Source organism: Arctopsyche grandis, chromosome 10, assembly GCF_051622035.1.
Source record: "Arctopsyche grandis isolate Sample6627 chromosome 10, ASM5162203v2, whole genome shotgun sequence".
In the NCBI taxonomy this organism is placed as follows: Eukaryota; Metazoa; Arthropoda; class Insecta; order Trichoptera; family Hydropsychidae; genus Arctopsyche; species Arctopsyche grandis.
Genome location: NC_135364.1, coordinates 11,384,679 through 11,401,597, shown reverse-complemented (window position 1 = coordinate 11,401,597; position 16,919 = coordinate 11,384,679). Strand labels below are relative to the sequence as shown.

Sequence of the window (16,919 nt, the reverse complement as noted above, 5' to 3'; positions counted from 1 at the left end):
TAACATGAAATTATTAAATAAAGGAAGGCTATAGCTTTACTTATTTGATTTCAAACCGGTCGTCTTCTGTGTCAACAAGTATGATCATTAAAATTACATAATGAATAAAATAAATCAAGATAAATGATCGAGACATCCTCTCTAATCCTCACCCCATTCAATCATCTTTAAAGTAGTATATATTTCCATAATAATATACCGCATGAGGAATATATCGCAAGAAAAATATATTATATGATAACTTTAATGAGAAAAAGTACATATGTAGTATGTATTGAATGGGTCTACCTCACGGGCCCGAATGTGACACGCCCGAAAACGCAAATATCGGAAGGCAAAGATCGAAAATCGAAAGATAAAAAAGGTGCATGGTAAACGGAACATACTCACGTACAAACTCACTTAATTTAAGCGAGCAGGATACAACAGGAACAAGAGGAACAGGCTTTTCCTACCGTATTCTGCGCACGCACATTAATACGGGAGGAAAAGCCTATTCCTCTTGTTCCTGTTGTATCCTGCTCGCGCAAATTAAGTGAGTATGTACCGTTTACCATGCATCCTTTTTTTTGATCTTTCGACTTAAGATCTTTCGATTTTCGATTTTTGCCTTCCGATATTTGCGTTTTCGGGCGTTTCACATTCGGGCCCGTGACGGAGACCGGTATTGAATATATATTTTCTCGGTATATTCCTATGGAAAATGCATTTATTTTTATCATATCTTCACGTATGTATATACATATGTATGTAGAATTGTTTTATAACAATATAGGTATAAAAACAAAATGCGCATTAAATGTGTGTTTAGGTGAATTGAAATACCAAAAAGGTTTTAAGCAACTTTTAAACAAAGATATTCGTCGTCTGGAATACTGAATGCGTTGAAAAATTCACCCCTTGAATATACTCGCATGGAATTTCTACCCCTAAACATTCGATGAAGCCTTTTGGGCGTTATATTTTCGCATCGCAAGTAGGCGATCGGATTTTGAGGGTTAAAAAAGACACGTATGTACGTATGTATGATTTAAAATCAGTGTGCACGCTACGTACGATATAAAATAATAAATCGGTATGTTGGATTGCAACGTTGCCCGATTTCAACAAAACCGTAACCTCATTACGCTTTCTCGGCGTTTATCGCTTTCAGAGCGCGACGTGTCGCATTTCCGACTGGCTTCTGCCACACCAATTCAAGAGCTGACTACTCTTGAACATCCACTGGAAAAGTTCACATCGTTCATGTGACAATCGCCTGCTATAGAATTCGCCTTATCTCGAACGAGAAAACCATTTTTGTGGTAGAAAATGAATGCCGCATAGTCAATGCCTATACATAGTTGATCAGATAAGCTACGCCGATAAAAATTTTAAATATGAAATATTACATTGCTACATGTATGTAATATATTTCAACTACATTTCATGAAAGTCTCATATAAAAAATGAAATTATAAAAAAAAAACAATAAGAAATTAAATTCGAATTCACCGTACATAAGTCGGAAAATGTCGTCTTATGATATTTTTCGCAAACAAAAGAAAAGTGGGTTCTTTTTTTTTCGTGTTTAAAAATAAAATGGCGTCATGTTACGAGTAATAATGAGTTTGTGAAGCATTAAATGTCGTACGCAACGTGTATACTCATTTAATATAGCCGGAAAATGATCTATTTACGTGTTAAGCCTCACGTGTACAGAATATAATGTATAAGTATACAAAAATGAAGTGTCCAAAAATATCCAGAATTCGTAGAACTCGAGCGCTGGAAAAGTCTGCGAATTTTCGTACATGTTTAAAAATAGAAAATGCGGACTCTTACGTAAATACATGAACGTTATATAAAATGAATTTAATTAAATAGGTAGCTCACCGGTGATGAAATTTCTTTTGGAGTATGTATGGATTGTTAACATTACACGTTACAAATATTGATTAAAAAAACAAAATCTGTATATTTTAAATATTTGAATAAATATAGCAAAATTTTTAAAAGCTTTTGTATTTCTGAGACTATCAAATTTGTTTTTAAATTTAAAAAAAATCTTGTATGGGGTTGTTTTATATTTGAAATACAAGCATATAATAATAAATATGCATATTGGATAAATTATATTATTAAAATAAATAGAATTGTTAAATTTGGCATTTAACAACTACATACATATAATTAAATATTGCTTTAAAAACTGTTATATATGAGGAAAGTTGCTTTGATTTTCCTTGATTTATAAATTTGGGGGGCAACTGGCAATCTATAAAGTTCTCTGTAGTATTTAGTCAAGGTTTCTGCAAAAACATTTACAGATGTTTCTACAAAAATATGTGAACAAATTTAGAGCCAAAAGCTTTGCTGCTTTAATGAGGAAGAAATAAATAAAGAATATAGTCATGAAAAACAATGATGATTATTATGTTCATTATTTCGCTGTAAAATTCTAAACTTTCTAAACTTAAATAATTTCATATCACTACAAAATAATTGATAAATATAAAAGTATTAAGTGTATACATATGTACACACACACATTTGTATATATATGTATATATATATTTTTTTTATATAAATATAAGATATTAAAAATGCAATGTTATTTATTATTATATGTATGATGTTATTAGTTGAAATGGGTTAGATGTAAGTACATATGTATGTATATGTATATTTACAACTATGAATGTTCAATATTTACGGTTTCTGATTAGTTATTTGTTTGAAATAATAAATAAATAGTTAAATGTATTTTATATTGAGTGTAAATAAAATGTGCAATTACTAGGTCTTCTGCAGAACTGTCTTTTCAGGACGGTGTTTCCTCTAGGGATATATGAATAAGTACTGTGCAAAATTAGTAGGCAAATCAACGTATATATTTTGTGTATTCTACCTACAATTTTTGTACTTCAATAATCATGAACTATTTCCAAATATGTATGGAATTATTTGTGTATATTATATTTATTTTAATATAAATAAAAATTGGGGATGAGAAGGAAATAAAACGATATATAGGTAATATTACATCAGCTTTACTGGATTCTTTCTTACACACAAACTTTATACATGATATACATATATATATATATATATATATATATATATATATATATATATATATATATATATATATATATATATATATATATATATATATATATATATATATATATATATATATATATGTGTATGTATTAAAAGGTAATAAGATTTTCATTTATCATTCATATGTAATTTTTATTAGCTGTTTCATATTAATAATAACTTTTATAATAATAATAACAATATTCAAAAATTTCAATAGATATTTACACTTTGATGAAAAATGTTTATCAAACGACAACCTTTCAAACGTTAATGGAAGCAATGGACGAAAGGATCGACTTCGAGGTAATTGTCGTCCGTAAACCATATTACATACGTAACAACTAAAAACCAGTCAAATATTATATGTATGCATGTATGTATATAAATTTGTTATTAAAAAATCTAAGGTGGATATACATAACAAATGCTCTGTTGGATAATTTATTCATATATTAGTAAAACTCATTAATACAATTTAACTGAATAATAATCGTGAATATGTGAGAATTCTCAAAATTATTACATAAAACATTATTTTTAACACAGCGATTCACTATTATTGATATTTTCAAGCGTATTTTAGTTACTAATATTGATTCTAAGACTTGATAATGAAAATTAAAGAGAAAAAAATAAGATCCAATAAACCTACAAGGATTGTTGGATAACAAAAATTTATTGTATTTCACACTAATCAGTACTTTTCAGCATGTATTGCTTTAGAATCAGAATATAATGCTAATAAATTATACACCAAACTAATCAAAATAGATATACATATGTTGGAATGAATAAATTTATCATATAAAAAGGAATACGAATGATTAAATAAAATATTTTTTTTATTTACATGTAAATAAACATTTTGTTCATTCAATTAAAAAATGGGATTTAATTCGATAAAATAATAATTTTTAATACATTTTTTGACAGGCTATATACATATATATATTTATATTTTTCAACGTTATGACTCATAAACACTGATAATGTACTTAAGATAAAAATATAAAATTAATATGTAACACACACTTTAATATGATATAAAAAATTAATGTACATGCAATTAAACAAATAATTTATTCTCTTTAAGATATTGTTTAAAAAAACAATGAATTCAAGATCACTTATCGTTTAAAAATAAATATGAATTATGAATTTTAATGTTCTTATGATTAACGGTGAATCATAAAATAAATAAATATTAAAAACTATGGTGTTAGTGGGTATGTATATTTTGTAAGCAAAACAGAACTTTAAAAATTATGAGAAGTATAAAAATTTAAAATACAAAAGCAATTTTTTTTGTATTTGAAGTATCAATTAATAATATATTCATTCAGATAAAGAAATCACAGAAATAAAAATAGCTGCAAGACGTTTATGTCTAAAGATAATATTAAGAGATAAAACATATTTATAATATACATAATCTCCGGCCGTTAATTTGAGAAAAATACATATTTTTGTAATACATTTCTAATGAAGAACAATAAATTCGGGATTAAGAGTTAAAATATGAAAAACACAACATCTAGTGTAATACAAGGTGATAAAATTCATCTAAAATGAACATACCTAAAAAATTTATTTAATAAAATATCTATTCTTAACACTTTCTGTTCTCTAGTGAACACCAATTTATTTAGTCTCTATATATAACCCTCTAATGGGATTTCTCACTATAGGTATTTCAATGGATAAACCAAATTCTTTTAGTGACTATTTTTTATCATAAATTGTGAATAAAAGAAAAACTCTCTATTGCATTGTATTGTTATATTAAAATATTTACGTCTTTGTTGTGTTATTACTGATCATGACAAACATTTTCGTTTTGATTTTAGTGACAAAATTAAAATTTGATCATAGTAATCGACCCCAAATTACATAAATATAAAGGGTTTGATTGAACATGAAAAACATAGTATAAGATGGCAGAAACAAATTAAATTATTTCAATTAGTAAGTGAAAATATTTCATAAATTCCATATGATATAAAAAAACTTAATAACAATCGAATATTTTTAAAAACCATTTTGAAACAGATTTCTGAATATTATATATGAATTTTTTTTATTTTTATTTTTAGTGATATTTATAAGTGAAATAGGATTAATATAACATTCATATTAAAGGGAATGTTTTAATTTGGTATTGAAAAAATTGAAAATCTATTTATTGCTGAGGATTATACATACATATGCATGTATGAATACATTTATTGTTCAACAGTTTCTAATGAGCAAAAACGTTTTACACAGTTTGACTAGAATATTGCTTCATGCATGTGTATTAACATATTGGCAAACAAAACCCAAAGATAATATAAAAAAAACAATGATTCGATATCGACAGAAAAAAATGACATTAATTAAGACTTACTTGGATAAAATACTTCTCATCAAAATCATTGTTTTTTAATTATATTAATCGTATAGCATTGACTGTAAAACTTATCATTGAAAATCTTTTAGAACGATCGATTTCTAATCTGAAAATGATGTATTTTTATTGTAATATTCAATTAATTTAATTTAATATATATTTGGCTTTAAATAGTTATAGTCATAACATTGAATTTGCATGCATAATTGTATATAGAGTAATGAAATGTAATTATATTGAAGAATCTTTTTATAAACCAATGTAGATAGAGTATGGTAACATTTTTCGTGATATAATTTATTACGATAGATAAAAAACCCATTGAATTATGTTAGTTGAATGATTTCATACATTTACACCAATAATAGAAATATAAATAAATTATAACATTTAACAAGAAAACTAGATACATATTCATATATATTGTAGTTTCAAATGGTCCAAATTGTATTGCATTGCATTTTCAAACCGTCTGGTAACAACAGACAGGCAACAGCAGTCATAGACCAAATTTATGACTGCGAAATAATCGAAACGTAAAAACAACAGAAATCTGCGACTACTAATGACATGCATTGGTATTTCAACCTAGACATAATTTAATTTGGAGTTCTCAGACCGATTTTTTTTTTCAAATTATTGTCCAAATTGATGTATCACTGCCATTTAGGTAATCCATTTCATACTTCACCATTCCAGGCACATCACTCTATATTTAAAAATAAGTCGTACACAATCAAAGCAATGAAACAATCGTGTGAATGTGTCTATATGTGTGTGTGTCTGTGTGTGTGTGTGTTTGTATATATGTATGTGATTATTATCCCGTGAACAAAATAAACCAACTTTTTTTATAATAAACTAGAAAACACCATTATTCATAAGTACGTTTGATCTTGACCCGATAATGAGTTCCTACTGGACGTATCTTTCACTGCACAACAGTGGTATATACAAAACCACATATACAAATTAGCTTGCTTGTATAAAACATTCATAGCCATATACTTTTTTTTTCACTTTCTATATAATAAATTTAAAAAACAAGCAAAAGTCACTCAGCAGCGTATCAGCGTAACTTTTTATGATACGCTAGGTATGTTTTAACCAGTGGGCTGGTACCCACTGCGGTTCACGTTCTAAACTATTTATTTCTGCTAGTAGTTGGGTGTATGCTCGTTGAGTATCATTGTTGATTATGATCATATCGAATAAGTGACCCCATCTTGATTCCATATCTCGAGCTGTTGCTATTATTTCCTTTAATTCTTCCTCCTGAAATTACAATATCAAAATTATTATAATACAATATCAACTATATAAGTGATAATGATAAATATAAACAACATGACTCACTTTATATGCTTCGCCGTTACGTAATTTCTTTTGACGTAATTTTTCTAAACTCGGCGGTGCAACGAGGACGGTGTAAGGCTTTAGATCAGAATTTCTCAAGAGTTTTAAAGATTGTGGATGAAGATTTAATACACAAATTTTTCCAGAGTTTACGACAGTTCTTATGGCTTCTAATGATGTACCTGAAAAGAAACGCAATGACAAATTAAAATAAATTACAAATTTCAAAAATATAAAGTGATTTAGACACATACCATAATATGCCTTTTCATATTCGCCGTGCTCAACAAACTTTCTATTTAATATGTCAGCTTCAAATTGTGTTCTAGATATAAAATGATAATCTTGACCAGCTACCTCATTTTCTTTTCTGGGTCTTGATGTATCTGTAATGTAATAATAAAAATGTTAAAATACAACATGATGACATTCTCTTAATTTATAATCTTGTAAAATATTTGATTTTTACGTGGTATGGCAGCTGCAAATCTCTGGCTGTCCTCCATAAGTCTTTGTCGGAGTTCATGTCTACCTATGTTTGGCGGTCCAATTAAAACTATTGGCCTTTTATGGGAAGCCCTTGGATAATAAAGACCTACTTCTTCGTAAGTTAAAATTTCTTCACTTTCGTAATCTGAAGAAAATAACGTATACAATAAAACATTTGCACCTTTCTTGCTTAAAATCATCTTATTGTTTATATTAAATTTACCATCTGGACCTGTAGTAGCATACAATGGATAACCAGCTTCACTTGAAGCTTTTTTGGTTTTCTTTTTTCTAGGAGGTTTCTTTGCACATAACAACGTTCCACCTTTTCTTGGTTTATCTCTAGCTTGTGCTTCTCCTGCTAATGTGAGTTTCATTGATTCTCTCCTAAAAAAAGGTTCTTAATTTAATAAAAAATTCACCAAAAATTAGCAATTGAGTTTAAAATCATTATATGTGGTGTCATACTGATGTTGGAATGCTTGACTCGGAATCAAACCAGCCAAAGTTTGATCCTCTTCACCTTCACGGAAAGCTTGCCACCAATTGGGATCTTCTCGGCTTATTACATGCAATACATCGCCTTTTTGAAAACTGATTCCTGAAAACCAATAATTTATATACAATAAAATACCCACGTTAAAACTTCATCATGATGAGGGCAAAATTAAATTATAAAATAAATTTCTTACCAAGCTCTCTACACGGAATATAAATATCTTCTTCTGGATCATAGTCGAAGTGAGCTTTAACATGAAGGACATTTGTATCTCTATGACGTGGATTAGAAGCACTCGCCGGTACGACCAAAAATGTTAACGTGCCAGACATGCCAGCTAACATTTCACAAACTTCATTCACTGATTTTCCTCGCATTTCTATACCATTTACTTCTAAAACCTGTCAAACAAATAAAATTATATAAATAACAAATATAAAAAAAATCTATTAAGTATTTATTTAGGATTGAATATATACCTCATCCCCTTCATGCAATAATCCAGATTTTTCAGCAGCACCACCTCTCACTACCCTGCCAATAATAACTGCTTCACCTTCATTCCTTACAGTCGCACCTAAACACAAATCATATATTATTAATAATTAGTGCTTTTACCTGGATTCGCTCGATATTTGTAATATAAACCGGTTAAACATGGCCAGTCTAATCGTAAACATTTTATTAAATTTATTTGAATAGTTTTATTTTATTTAAATTTATTTGTTTTTCTACGAACCAACAATAGTTGCATACAAAGTCTCTTTCGAAATTATATATTAGAAGATATAGAAAAATTGATTACAGTTGATGAATAAGAAAATTAATTTTTACCTAGTGGCTCATTTGTTTTTTCTATTTTGATAATATTAATATGTTCTCCAGCTTCGACATCTTGCAATTCGACAGGTGGCATTGTAAGAGGACCAGTTTCTAATGTTATTGTGTGATTAACGTTGTTCGCAATTGCATGATTCTGTAAAAATAATTAGAGTAATTTTTTAGTCTTATAATAATAAGTTATAAAGTTATAAGTTATAAAGTTTTTTAGTCTTAGTAATAAGTTATAGTAATTTGATTGAAGAAAATGTAGTTGAAAATAATTTAAATAATTCTAATTTAACTGGTATAAAAATACATATATGTAGAAGCAGTTAGAAATACTATTTTTCAAGTACATTTACTTTTGATTTAATGTATTTTTTTATATAAAATAAAATAAAATGCAATAATAAAAACCTTAGGAGTAGATGGTAGTTGGTTTTGATGTGTGGACAATCTAGAGAACGACGTGGGGTCAACTAAGGTTGCTGTTTGATCGTGGGCATGCAATAAAGCTTCCATCCAGTCTCCTGCCAGGAGCGCGCAAAGCTCTCCGGCGATGGGGGAGCCACTTCCGGCTAGAGCTTCCATTACCTAAATCAGATTTACGTTAGATGCGACGTCCTTATTAATGGATATTGATTTTAAGAGGGGAATTCGAGAGCTCACGTCTTTGGCGAGGTGATGTGCCCGACGTGTGTATGGGGCAGGCAGCCTACGGGTCCTCCGGGGAGGTCGGAGGAGGGCAGAATGGAGGGCGAGTGCTGCTGCAAGGGGGGGCGTCAACAGGAGACGAGCTGCAGCCGCTGCTCGCGCCCCCAGAGCCGCCGCCCCATTGCTTCCGCTTCCAACCAATGCAGTCTGCACCCGCTGGAGTGCAGCCTGGAGTTCTCCATAATCTGAAATCATAAATAATCAAATATTAGAAGGTATGAAATAAATTTAATACAATATAAAAATAATATACAATCATCTGAATAGACATACATACATACATAACATATATTGTAAAAGTTATTGTGTAATGATTCGGAAAGTATATATTTACATAAATTACACTACAAACTATATGAATTTAAATTTGCTTTATATTATACATATATTGCTAGTCGAATTTCTGATGTTGAGCAAACGAATGAAAGTTTAAATTTTGCATTTTGTCCGGAATATTTACTACTATACTAGACTTATTTATTTAAAGTTTGGACCATTGCGGCATTACAGGAATTCCTAATGCGCCACAATGGTTGAAAATAACAGAGAAAAAATACATATTTATACATAATACACAAAAAAAATAGCAACGAAAGTTCAAACCATAGTAGTAGTTACGAAACATATAATAATGTAAGTAATAATGTAAATATAAGAATAAAAATTGGGAATGTTTTGTATCAACAGTCGGCATCAATATATGTACAAGAACCAGCCGCTGAAACAAAACATCCTTGTGAGGCCCGAATAGAAAAGAGGAGATAAAAATTCAATCACACATCACATCCAATTATGAAAATAATTACGGGCGCAGGCTACCAAACAAATAGATTAAAATAACCTACGCTCACTGAGATGGAAAATATCACATTCGGGCACGGCAGCAACAATATCATTAAGAAGTTGGATAGCTCCTGGAATAGGAGTCATACAATAAAGAAATTATGATGCACATAATCATTACAGAAATTAAGAACCAACTGTTCCTGTTCATAATATTTTGACTGATTTGTAAGTTAAAATATCATGAGAAAACTGTAGATTTACACAGTGGACAAACAAACAATAAGTATGAATACAAACATTCATCTTTATATAATATCAAAATTAAACAAAATCAATGACAAAGAGAAAATTTATAATAAAACAATATATTTACAGAAAAAATATTATGCCAATAATTTTGGTATCTATCTATATACATATGTATGTTAAATTTCAATTTGTAGAGAAATCTCTAGACTTTCGTACCGTGAAAATCTTAGAAAAAATTATCTTTTAGAAAACAAAAAAAAATTATTTCTAAATTTTCATCTAATTAACGCGTTTCAGGTGAAAGTAAATATTATAAAATAGAATTAGAAACCTTAAATGTCAACAATTATGTACTTCTATGGCTTAAATTTAAGATTTACTAGAGCTCATTGACTGAATACCTAAACGTAGTACCTATATGTATTCAATATATATATACTTTAACTAAATAAACTCAATTTTCAACGTAATAACGGTCCATTTCCGGTCCCATGTTAATAAAGTAACATTTTTTTTACCTCCGAATGCCATATCTCCCCATCAGCCCCTACAGAGTGTGTCACAAGCGGTGGACAATTCTGTATAGAAATTGACAAGGTTGTCCATCGGAAGTAACGGTCGATCAATGATGAATGTAGCGCGGTATTTCGCATCGGAAGCTCTATTTGGTTGGAGTGTGTGATAGAATGTAACAGTGAGTGGACACATGTATTATACACGACTGCCATGCTTCGCTGAGCCTCAGATATTTGTTCAACATCGGATACACCTCGCAAGCCATTTACACGATTTTATTCGGCTCTGCATTGCTACATATGTACGTGTCGCGTGTGTGATTCGACAGGACTATGTCCTTTCTGGTTTGATCTCAGTGTTATCTAGAAATTTGGATGTAACTAACCGACTGGCTGGTAGGAATCTTCCGAAGGGCTGAGTGGTGGTTCGTCGTCCGAGTAAGCATCGTTGACGAATCCTCTAAACGAGCGTGTTCTTGCTGGACTAGATTGTCCACTGTCTGTCGATCGCGAATCTTCGAGCGCTTGCAGCTTGCGAGAACCTCGCAAAGAATTGCGCAAGAATTCATTCTGGGCAGCGATCCTCTCCTCTTCTTCCTTTCGTTTGCGAATCTGCTCCTGGAAACAGCAAAAATAATACGTTAATTAGAGAACTGAGAACTGTTCTGTTGTGAGCATAATTGCGAATGTAAGAAGATGCAGTGGAAATACTAGCTGTCCTGTTGCTAGTGCGATTCGTAATGCAAATGGAATAAGAGCGATATCGTAATTATTAGAAATGCAAATGTAAATAAGTACAATAATTTAAAATAAAGCCTAAATCTAATCTCTAACATATAAATTTTCTATTGATACCAATTACTATTGTGACGAGACATTTACAATATGTAGGTAGCACTGAGCAACATTAAAAAAATTACCAGAGCGGAAAATTATCAATCTTTACTAGGTTTGATCCACTAAATTAATATGGCAATGATTTTTGTTGGTTTTCTCTCGTTTAAGAAATATGAGTGTTTAAATAAATATGCAAGTTTTACAGATTTTTGGCTTTAATTTAAAATCTAGTATTGTTGTGCCAAAAGTGAGAATTGGAATTAATAGTCTGGATGTTTTTCTCTATTGATTGTGATTTTTTTATTGCTTATAATAAATTATTTTGAATTTTTAAAGTCAAAAATATGCTTTTCGTATTGTCATTAGCTAATTTTATTATTTTTTATGTTAATATTTTTTTTATTTTATCTGAACATACTAATTCAAGCAGTAAATATGACTTTTAAAATTCATTATATAATTAATTATGCGTATTTGAAGGAAATAAAAAATCACAGTCTATAGAAAAAATATCTGAATATTGATTCCAATAATTACTTTTGGTACAGCAAAACCAGATTTTAAATTAAAGACTGCGAAAGCCAAAAATCTGTAAAAATTGCTTGTATCTATTAAACGTTTATATCTATTAGTACGCTTGTATCTATTAAACGAGAGTAAGCCAACAAAAATATCGTCATATTCGAATTCAGTGAATCAAACATAGTAAAGATTGATCAGTCACCACCCGGTGACTTTTTTTGTTGTTCAGTATCATTAAAGGATAAAAACGTGATTTTTTGTTGCTCAGTATCATTAAAGGATAGAGACCTTCTCATCATAAGCAGTCTTAGGCGGTCGATGGATGCTTTTCAAATAACAATATACCTCTGCATTAATGTTCAAAGAAAGAGAGAAAAAAGCATGGTTGTTCTAAGAAATTGACAATAGTGAACCATTTTTTGTGCGAAAAGCATCCGTCGATCGCCAACCTCTGGTCATATGTAAGTACCTAGCCTGGCCTTATTAGTATAATTATGTTGTAAAAACAACAGTATAACTCGGTGTTGCGTTAATTCTAACCACTGAGAGGTAACGTAAACCTTGGTTGACCTCAACCGAAGAGAATTTATTTGAAGTATTTCTGCAGTGTTGTTGGTCAGATTTGGATATTTGTGATTCCAATTTGACCGATTCCTATCATAGTTTGAAAAACCATTCTGCCTACTATTTGAACATGATTTCAAATTTATATACATAAGTTTAATACCATAGGTGTCACTCAGGGGTAAAACCCGTAATGGCATCATGGTAAAATATAAATAAAAAAGTAACAATAAAAGGTTGAAGCTTCAAACGTCAGTGGAGCTAGATTTCAAAGACGCCGCAAGGCAAATTCACCTGGAGAAGCTTTTGAAACAGACTCTGTTTGGATACGGTTTAAAGCTTGGGTAAACTTTGGTTAATCTTTAGAAACAGCAAATAAGGCAAAAACCACAATCAACTACACACATTCGCACAACAGGAGTTAGTCGTGACAAACAATGGGTTTCAAGGTTAATTTACGGACAGAAAAGAATGAAGATTGATACGTTTGAGAAGACGATACAATTAAGTAAAAGAGAAAATACTTGCTGAAACTACATAACGAACCGACATAATACAATGTGTGTGTTAAGTTTTGTGTTTTTACGCAAAATCAACGCACATTCGCATCACGTCTCTCATTCAAAACTTTCCTCATAGGCAGAACCACCCAGCACGCAGGAGAGGGGATTACGCTTCAAAAAACACTCGCAATTTCCCTTCAACATCGCAATGAGAAAATGGATGTAAAAGGAAAACCGAAGGGGAAAACCATCGCGAATCAATCGACGCGGAAACCGATAAACGAACCGGAGCGAACAACTCGGAAAAGCCGCGCACGTGGACCAACCAACCAACCAGTCTCCAATATTATCTCACCGCCCGCCATAAACTAACTAACGCTTGACACACTTTGACAATCGCATGTTGCCAATCTGATATTGATAATCAAAAAGACGTACGATGAGTTTTTGGGAGAGAAAAAAACGATACGTTTGAATGAAGAGAGCGCACGCGCAATGCTCGTCTGTGAGAAAATTCATAATGAAATAAGCGTGAAAAAACCACAGCACAAAAGGAGAGAGTGATTAATAGTTTTAGTGTGGGAAAATCGGATTTATGTAACTGGAAGAATGCGAAAGATTGAGAAGTCGTGCCGGTAGGCAGCACGTCGAAAGTAAAACAGAGGCATTGTTGCGTTGTGTTGAAAATATCGCGCGGAAATATACAATCTTGGGCGACAGGTATCATTTTCCCATAGCGATTTTCTTGATTAATGTTACTGTAAAAAATTAATTTACTATACGTGGCAACAATACCCCAATATAGTGACGGCCGAGATTGCGTATACATATTATATTATTTTTTAAAGTGTAATTTTCGAGTTGTGTGCAATCGTATGTGGCCAAGTTTCACACGTGTCAAATTTTTACGTTTTTTAGAAAATATGAGAAACTGTTCGTTCGTTTTGAACGAACGTTATTTTGAGAATTTTACTTTAATTGGTTTTAACGATCCGATATGCTGAATATGCCCTAGTTTTGACATTGCGAATGATAATATCGTAGCTCTATAGATATGTAGTAGTGTTAATTTAAGGCTAAAATGCATTTCAGTTTAAATTAAATCAGTTTGAACTTTAGATATTTTGAATGTTAATTCAATGTCATATGATTTTAACTAATTAAATTGGCATAAACTGTTTTTGTATAATTTTTTATACCTACATGGCTACATACATATAAATATATATGAAAATTAATTACATGTATTTCTATTTTATTTTTTAGGTTTTCATACAAACAAATGTGTAATATATTGTATAGATTTTCAATACAACGAATATGTATCTACATAGATTTACACATTCTACGGTTTCTGTATCGAGATATCTCGGCACAAACTTCTCGAGAATCGTCAGTTTTTAGGCACTAAGATTTTAGAGAAGAAAGTGAATAAAGTATAGATTTACTTTTGTATTAGCCAATATTGGTGAGGAGTAAATATGACTGTCAGTGGATTAGAGGTAGGCAAAGTTTTCATATGGTACTCAAAAATATGTAGAACGCGAGTAATTGTATTAGCCACAGTGTAGGTCACTGGAAGAGCTATTGCACACCAGTAGAGGTCGTGGGTTCAAGTCCCGGTCAAATACGCTGCTGGGGAGATCTTGCTGTTATTAAAACACTATTCGACCGTCTCCTGTTAGAATTTTCCAATTTTTCTGTGACGGGTTCAATAAATTGGTGTCATCCCCCTCATTTTCTCGCAAATTATATATAATTATTTAACACATCGAATTTGTTGAATCTTAAAAATATGCTACCTACATAATGTATTTCTCGCAAAATTGGCGTGTATAGAAAATTTTGTTGATTGTACATACATAGATGTCTCTATTCTATTCTATGTACTGTTATTTTTTGAAAAATTGTTTTTACTTAATAAACTAAATCATCTAACCATATGTGTTGCCATGGATAAATCCCTGTCATACCACATATGATGTTTGTGTGTATGTATGTAAAAATATAAAATACTAAATATAAATTTTGACACATGTTTGCATAGATACATATGTATGTATGTACAATGTATAATCATAAATTCTCTATTTTGTTAGATTGACATACATTTAATCGATTGAATTTTATTTTAAACTAGCTGAACCCGGCATGCGTTGCAATGTCAGAATAATTCCCGTTCCCGTTTTAAGTGATGGTTGGAGATAACGTCTCTTCAACGCCGTGTCGTCATAAACCAACCTGTTAACGTGGTTAAAAACAAACACATTTCCTTGACTACACAATGGCGCTTCATTCTATCGGTTGAATGGTTTAGGAGCCTATACGAGACAGACAGACAAACATACATTCAATTTTATATATATAGATATACAAAGTATTACTTGTGCATATGAGTTGAATAATTTTCTACTACTTCAACATACATATTTATTTATAAGGAAATTGAATTTTTAAAGTGAATGATTCAATATTAACAAAAAAATAATTGATTTAATAATCTCTTTATAAAAATAAAGAGTCTCAATTTCCAAGAATTCCTGTAATTGCAAAATATTTTGCCTGAAATCTCAGTATTCTAAAAAATTTCGGGAAAATAAATTCCCAAACACAATAATAACAAGCGTAAACATTTCTATAACGATTAAGGTCGAATATTAAAGAGTACATACAAATATATATTCAACACAAATAAAGCGGGATTATTATTAAAACAGAAATGAAGCTCATTTGCACATATCTCAGCGTAAATGTTGACACTTGTTGCCTTCGACTTACAATGTAAATGTAATAATAAACTTTGATTTGAACTCACTTCGTGGTATCGCAACCTATCGCCGACATTTTTCTTTCTTCCGTCACTCCTCGGAGACGATGAGACCATAATAATTTCACAACACAGTCAAATCGCAATTTTAAACTAGATCCATTTTTACGATTCGTTCAAGTCATGTTGAAACGACGCTCAGACTGATGTTTCGCGAAAATGAATTTTGCGCCACACAAGCCAAACTTTTTTTATGTAAACAAGTATTGTTCTGCTGTTGGTATAAAGGTCGACAAACCACACGATTAGTGGTTTTAAAGCATCACGGTCGATTCATCACGCCACATTCTGCAGTCGTATGAACCGCTCGAATGCCAACAATACCTATATAATGCTATGCATAACGTTTTCAGCCGCGATCGGAGGTTAAAAACGTCATTAAATCGAGAGAAAATATGTCAATTAAATCAAAATCGATCGAGCGTAAATCTGTTTAGCGCACCGCACCGACTTGCACGATAGACAAACGTGGAAATTAGCGTAAGACATTCAAATTCGAAATAAATCATGCGGAACTTAGTAAACGAAGGTTGGCCAAGATAAAAACAAAATTGGAGTGTAAAAAATAAAAACAACTTATTTTATACTATTCAGGACGATTCTCTAGTATTTGAGTTCGATTGTTTTTATTGATTTATAGGATTTTTGCATTATTATGAAGGTGACTTTCAATGAACCATAAGTATGGTACTATATGGCAAAGTGACTAGGGAAAGCTATCACCAAACGATTTACTGATGCTGTCTTAAGTTATTGAAAA

General features: G+C 30.8%; 1 protein-coding gene across 3 annotated transcripts in view; it reads right to left on the bottom strand.

The window, feature by feature from the left end:
• Window positions 1-3,919: 3,919 nt before the first annotated feature.
• Window positions 3,920-16,919, bottom strand: part of sdt (MAGUK p55 family member stardust) — a 93,832-nt gene continuing 80,832 nt past the window's right edge. For all 3 annotated transcript variants that reach the window (XM_077439831.1, XM_077439832.1, XM_077439833.1), the window contains 12 exons: window positions 11,293-11,524; window positions 9,312-9,541; window positions 9,060-9,236; window positions 8,655-8,796; window positions 8,300-8,397; window positions 8,014-8,221; window positions 7,790-7,922; window positions 7,545-7,708; window positions 7,302-7,466; window positions 7,087-7,218; window positions 6,833-7,014; window positions 3,920-6,751 (listed from right to left, as the gene is read on the bottom strand). In XM_077439831.1, the coding sequence (XP_077295957.1) occupies window positions 6,569-6,751; window positions 6,833-7,014; window positions 7,087-7,218; window positions 7,302-7,466; window positions 7,545-7,708; window positions 7,790-7,922; window positions 8,014-8,221; window positions 8,300-8,397; window positions 8,655-8,796; window positions 9,060-9,236; window positions 9,312-9,541; window positions 11,293-11,524 (2,046 nt within the window). In that variant the 3' untranslated portion in view covers window positions 3,920-6,568. The remainder of the gene's footprint in view (window positions 6,752-6,832; window positions 7,015-7,086; window positions 7,219-7,301; window positions 7,467-7,544; window positions 7,709-7,789; window positions 7,923-8,013; window positions 8,222-8,299; window positions 8,398-8,654; window positions 8,797-9,059; window positions 9,237-9,311; window positions 9,542-11,292; window positions 11,525-16,919) is intronic.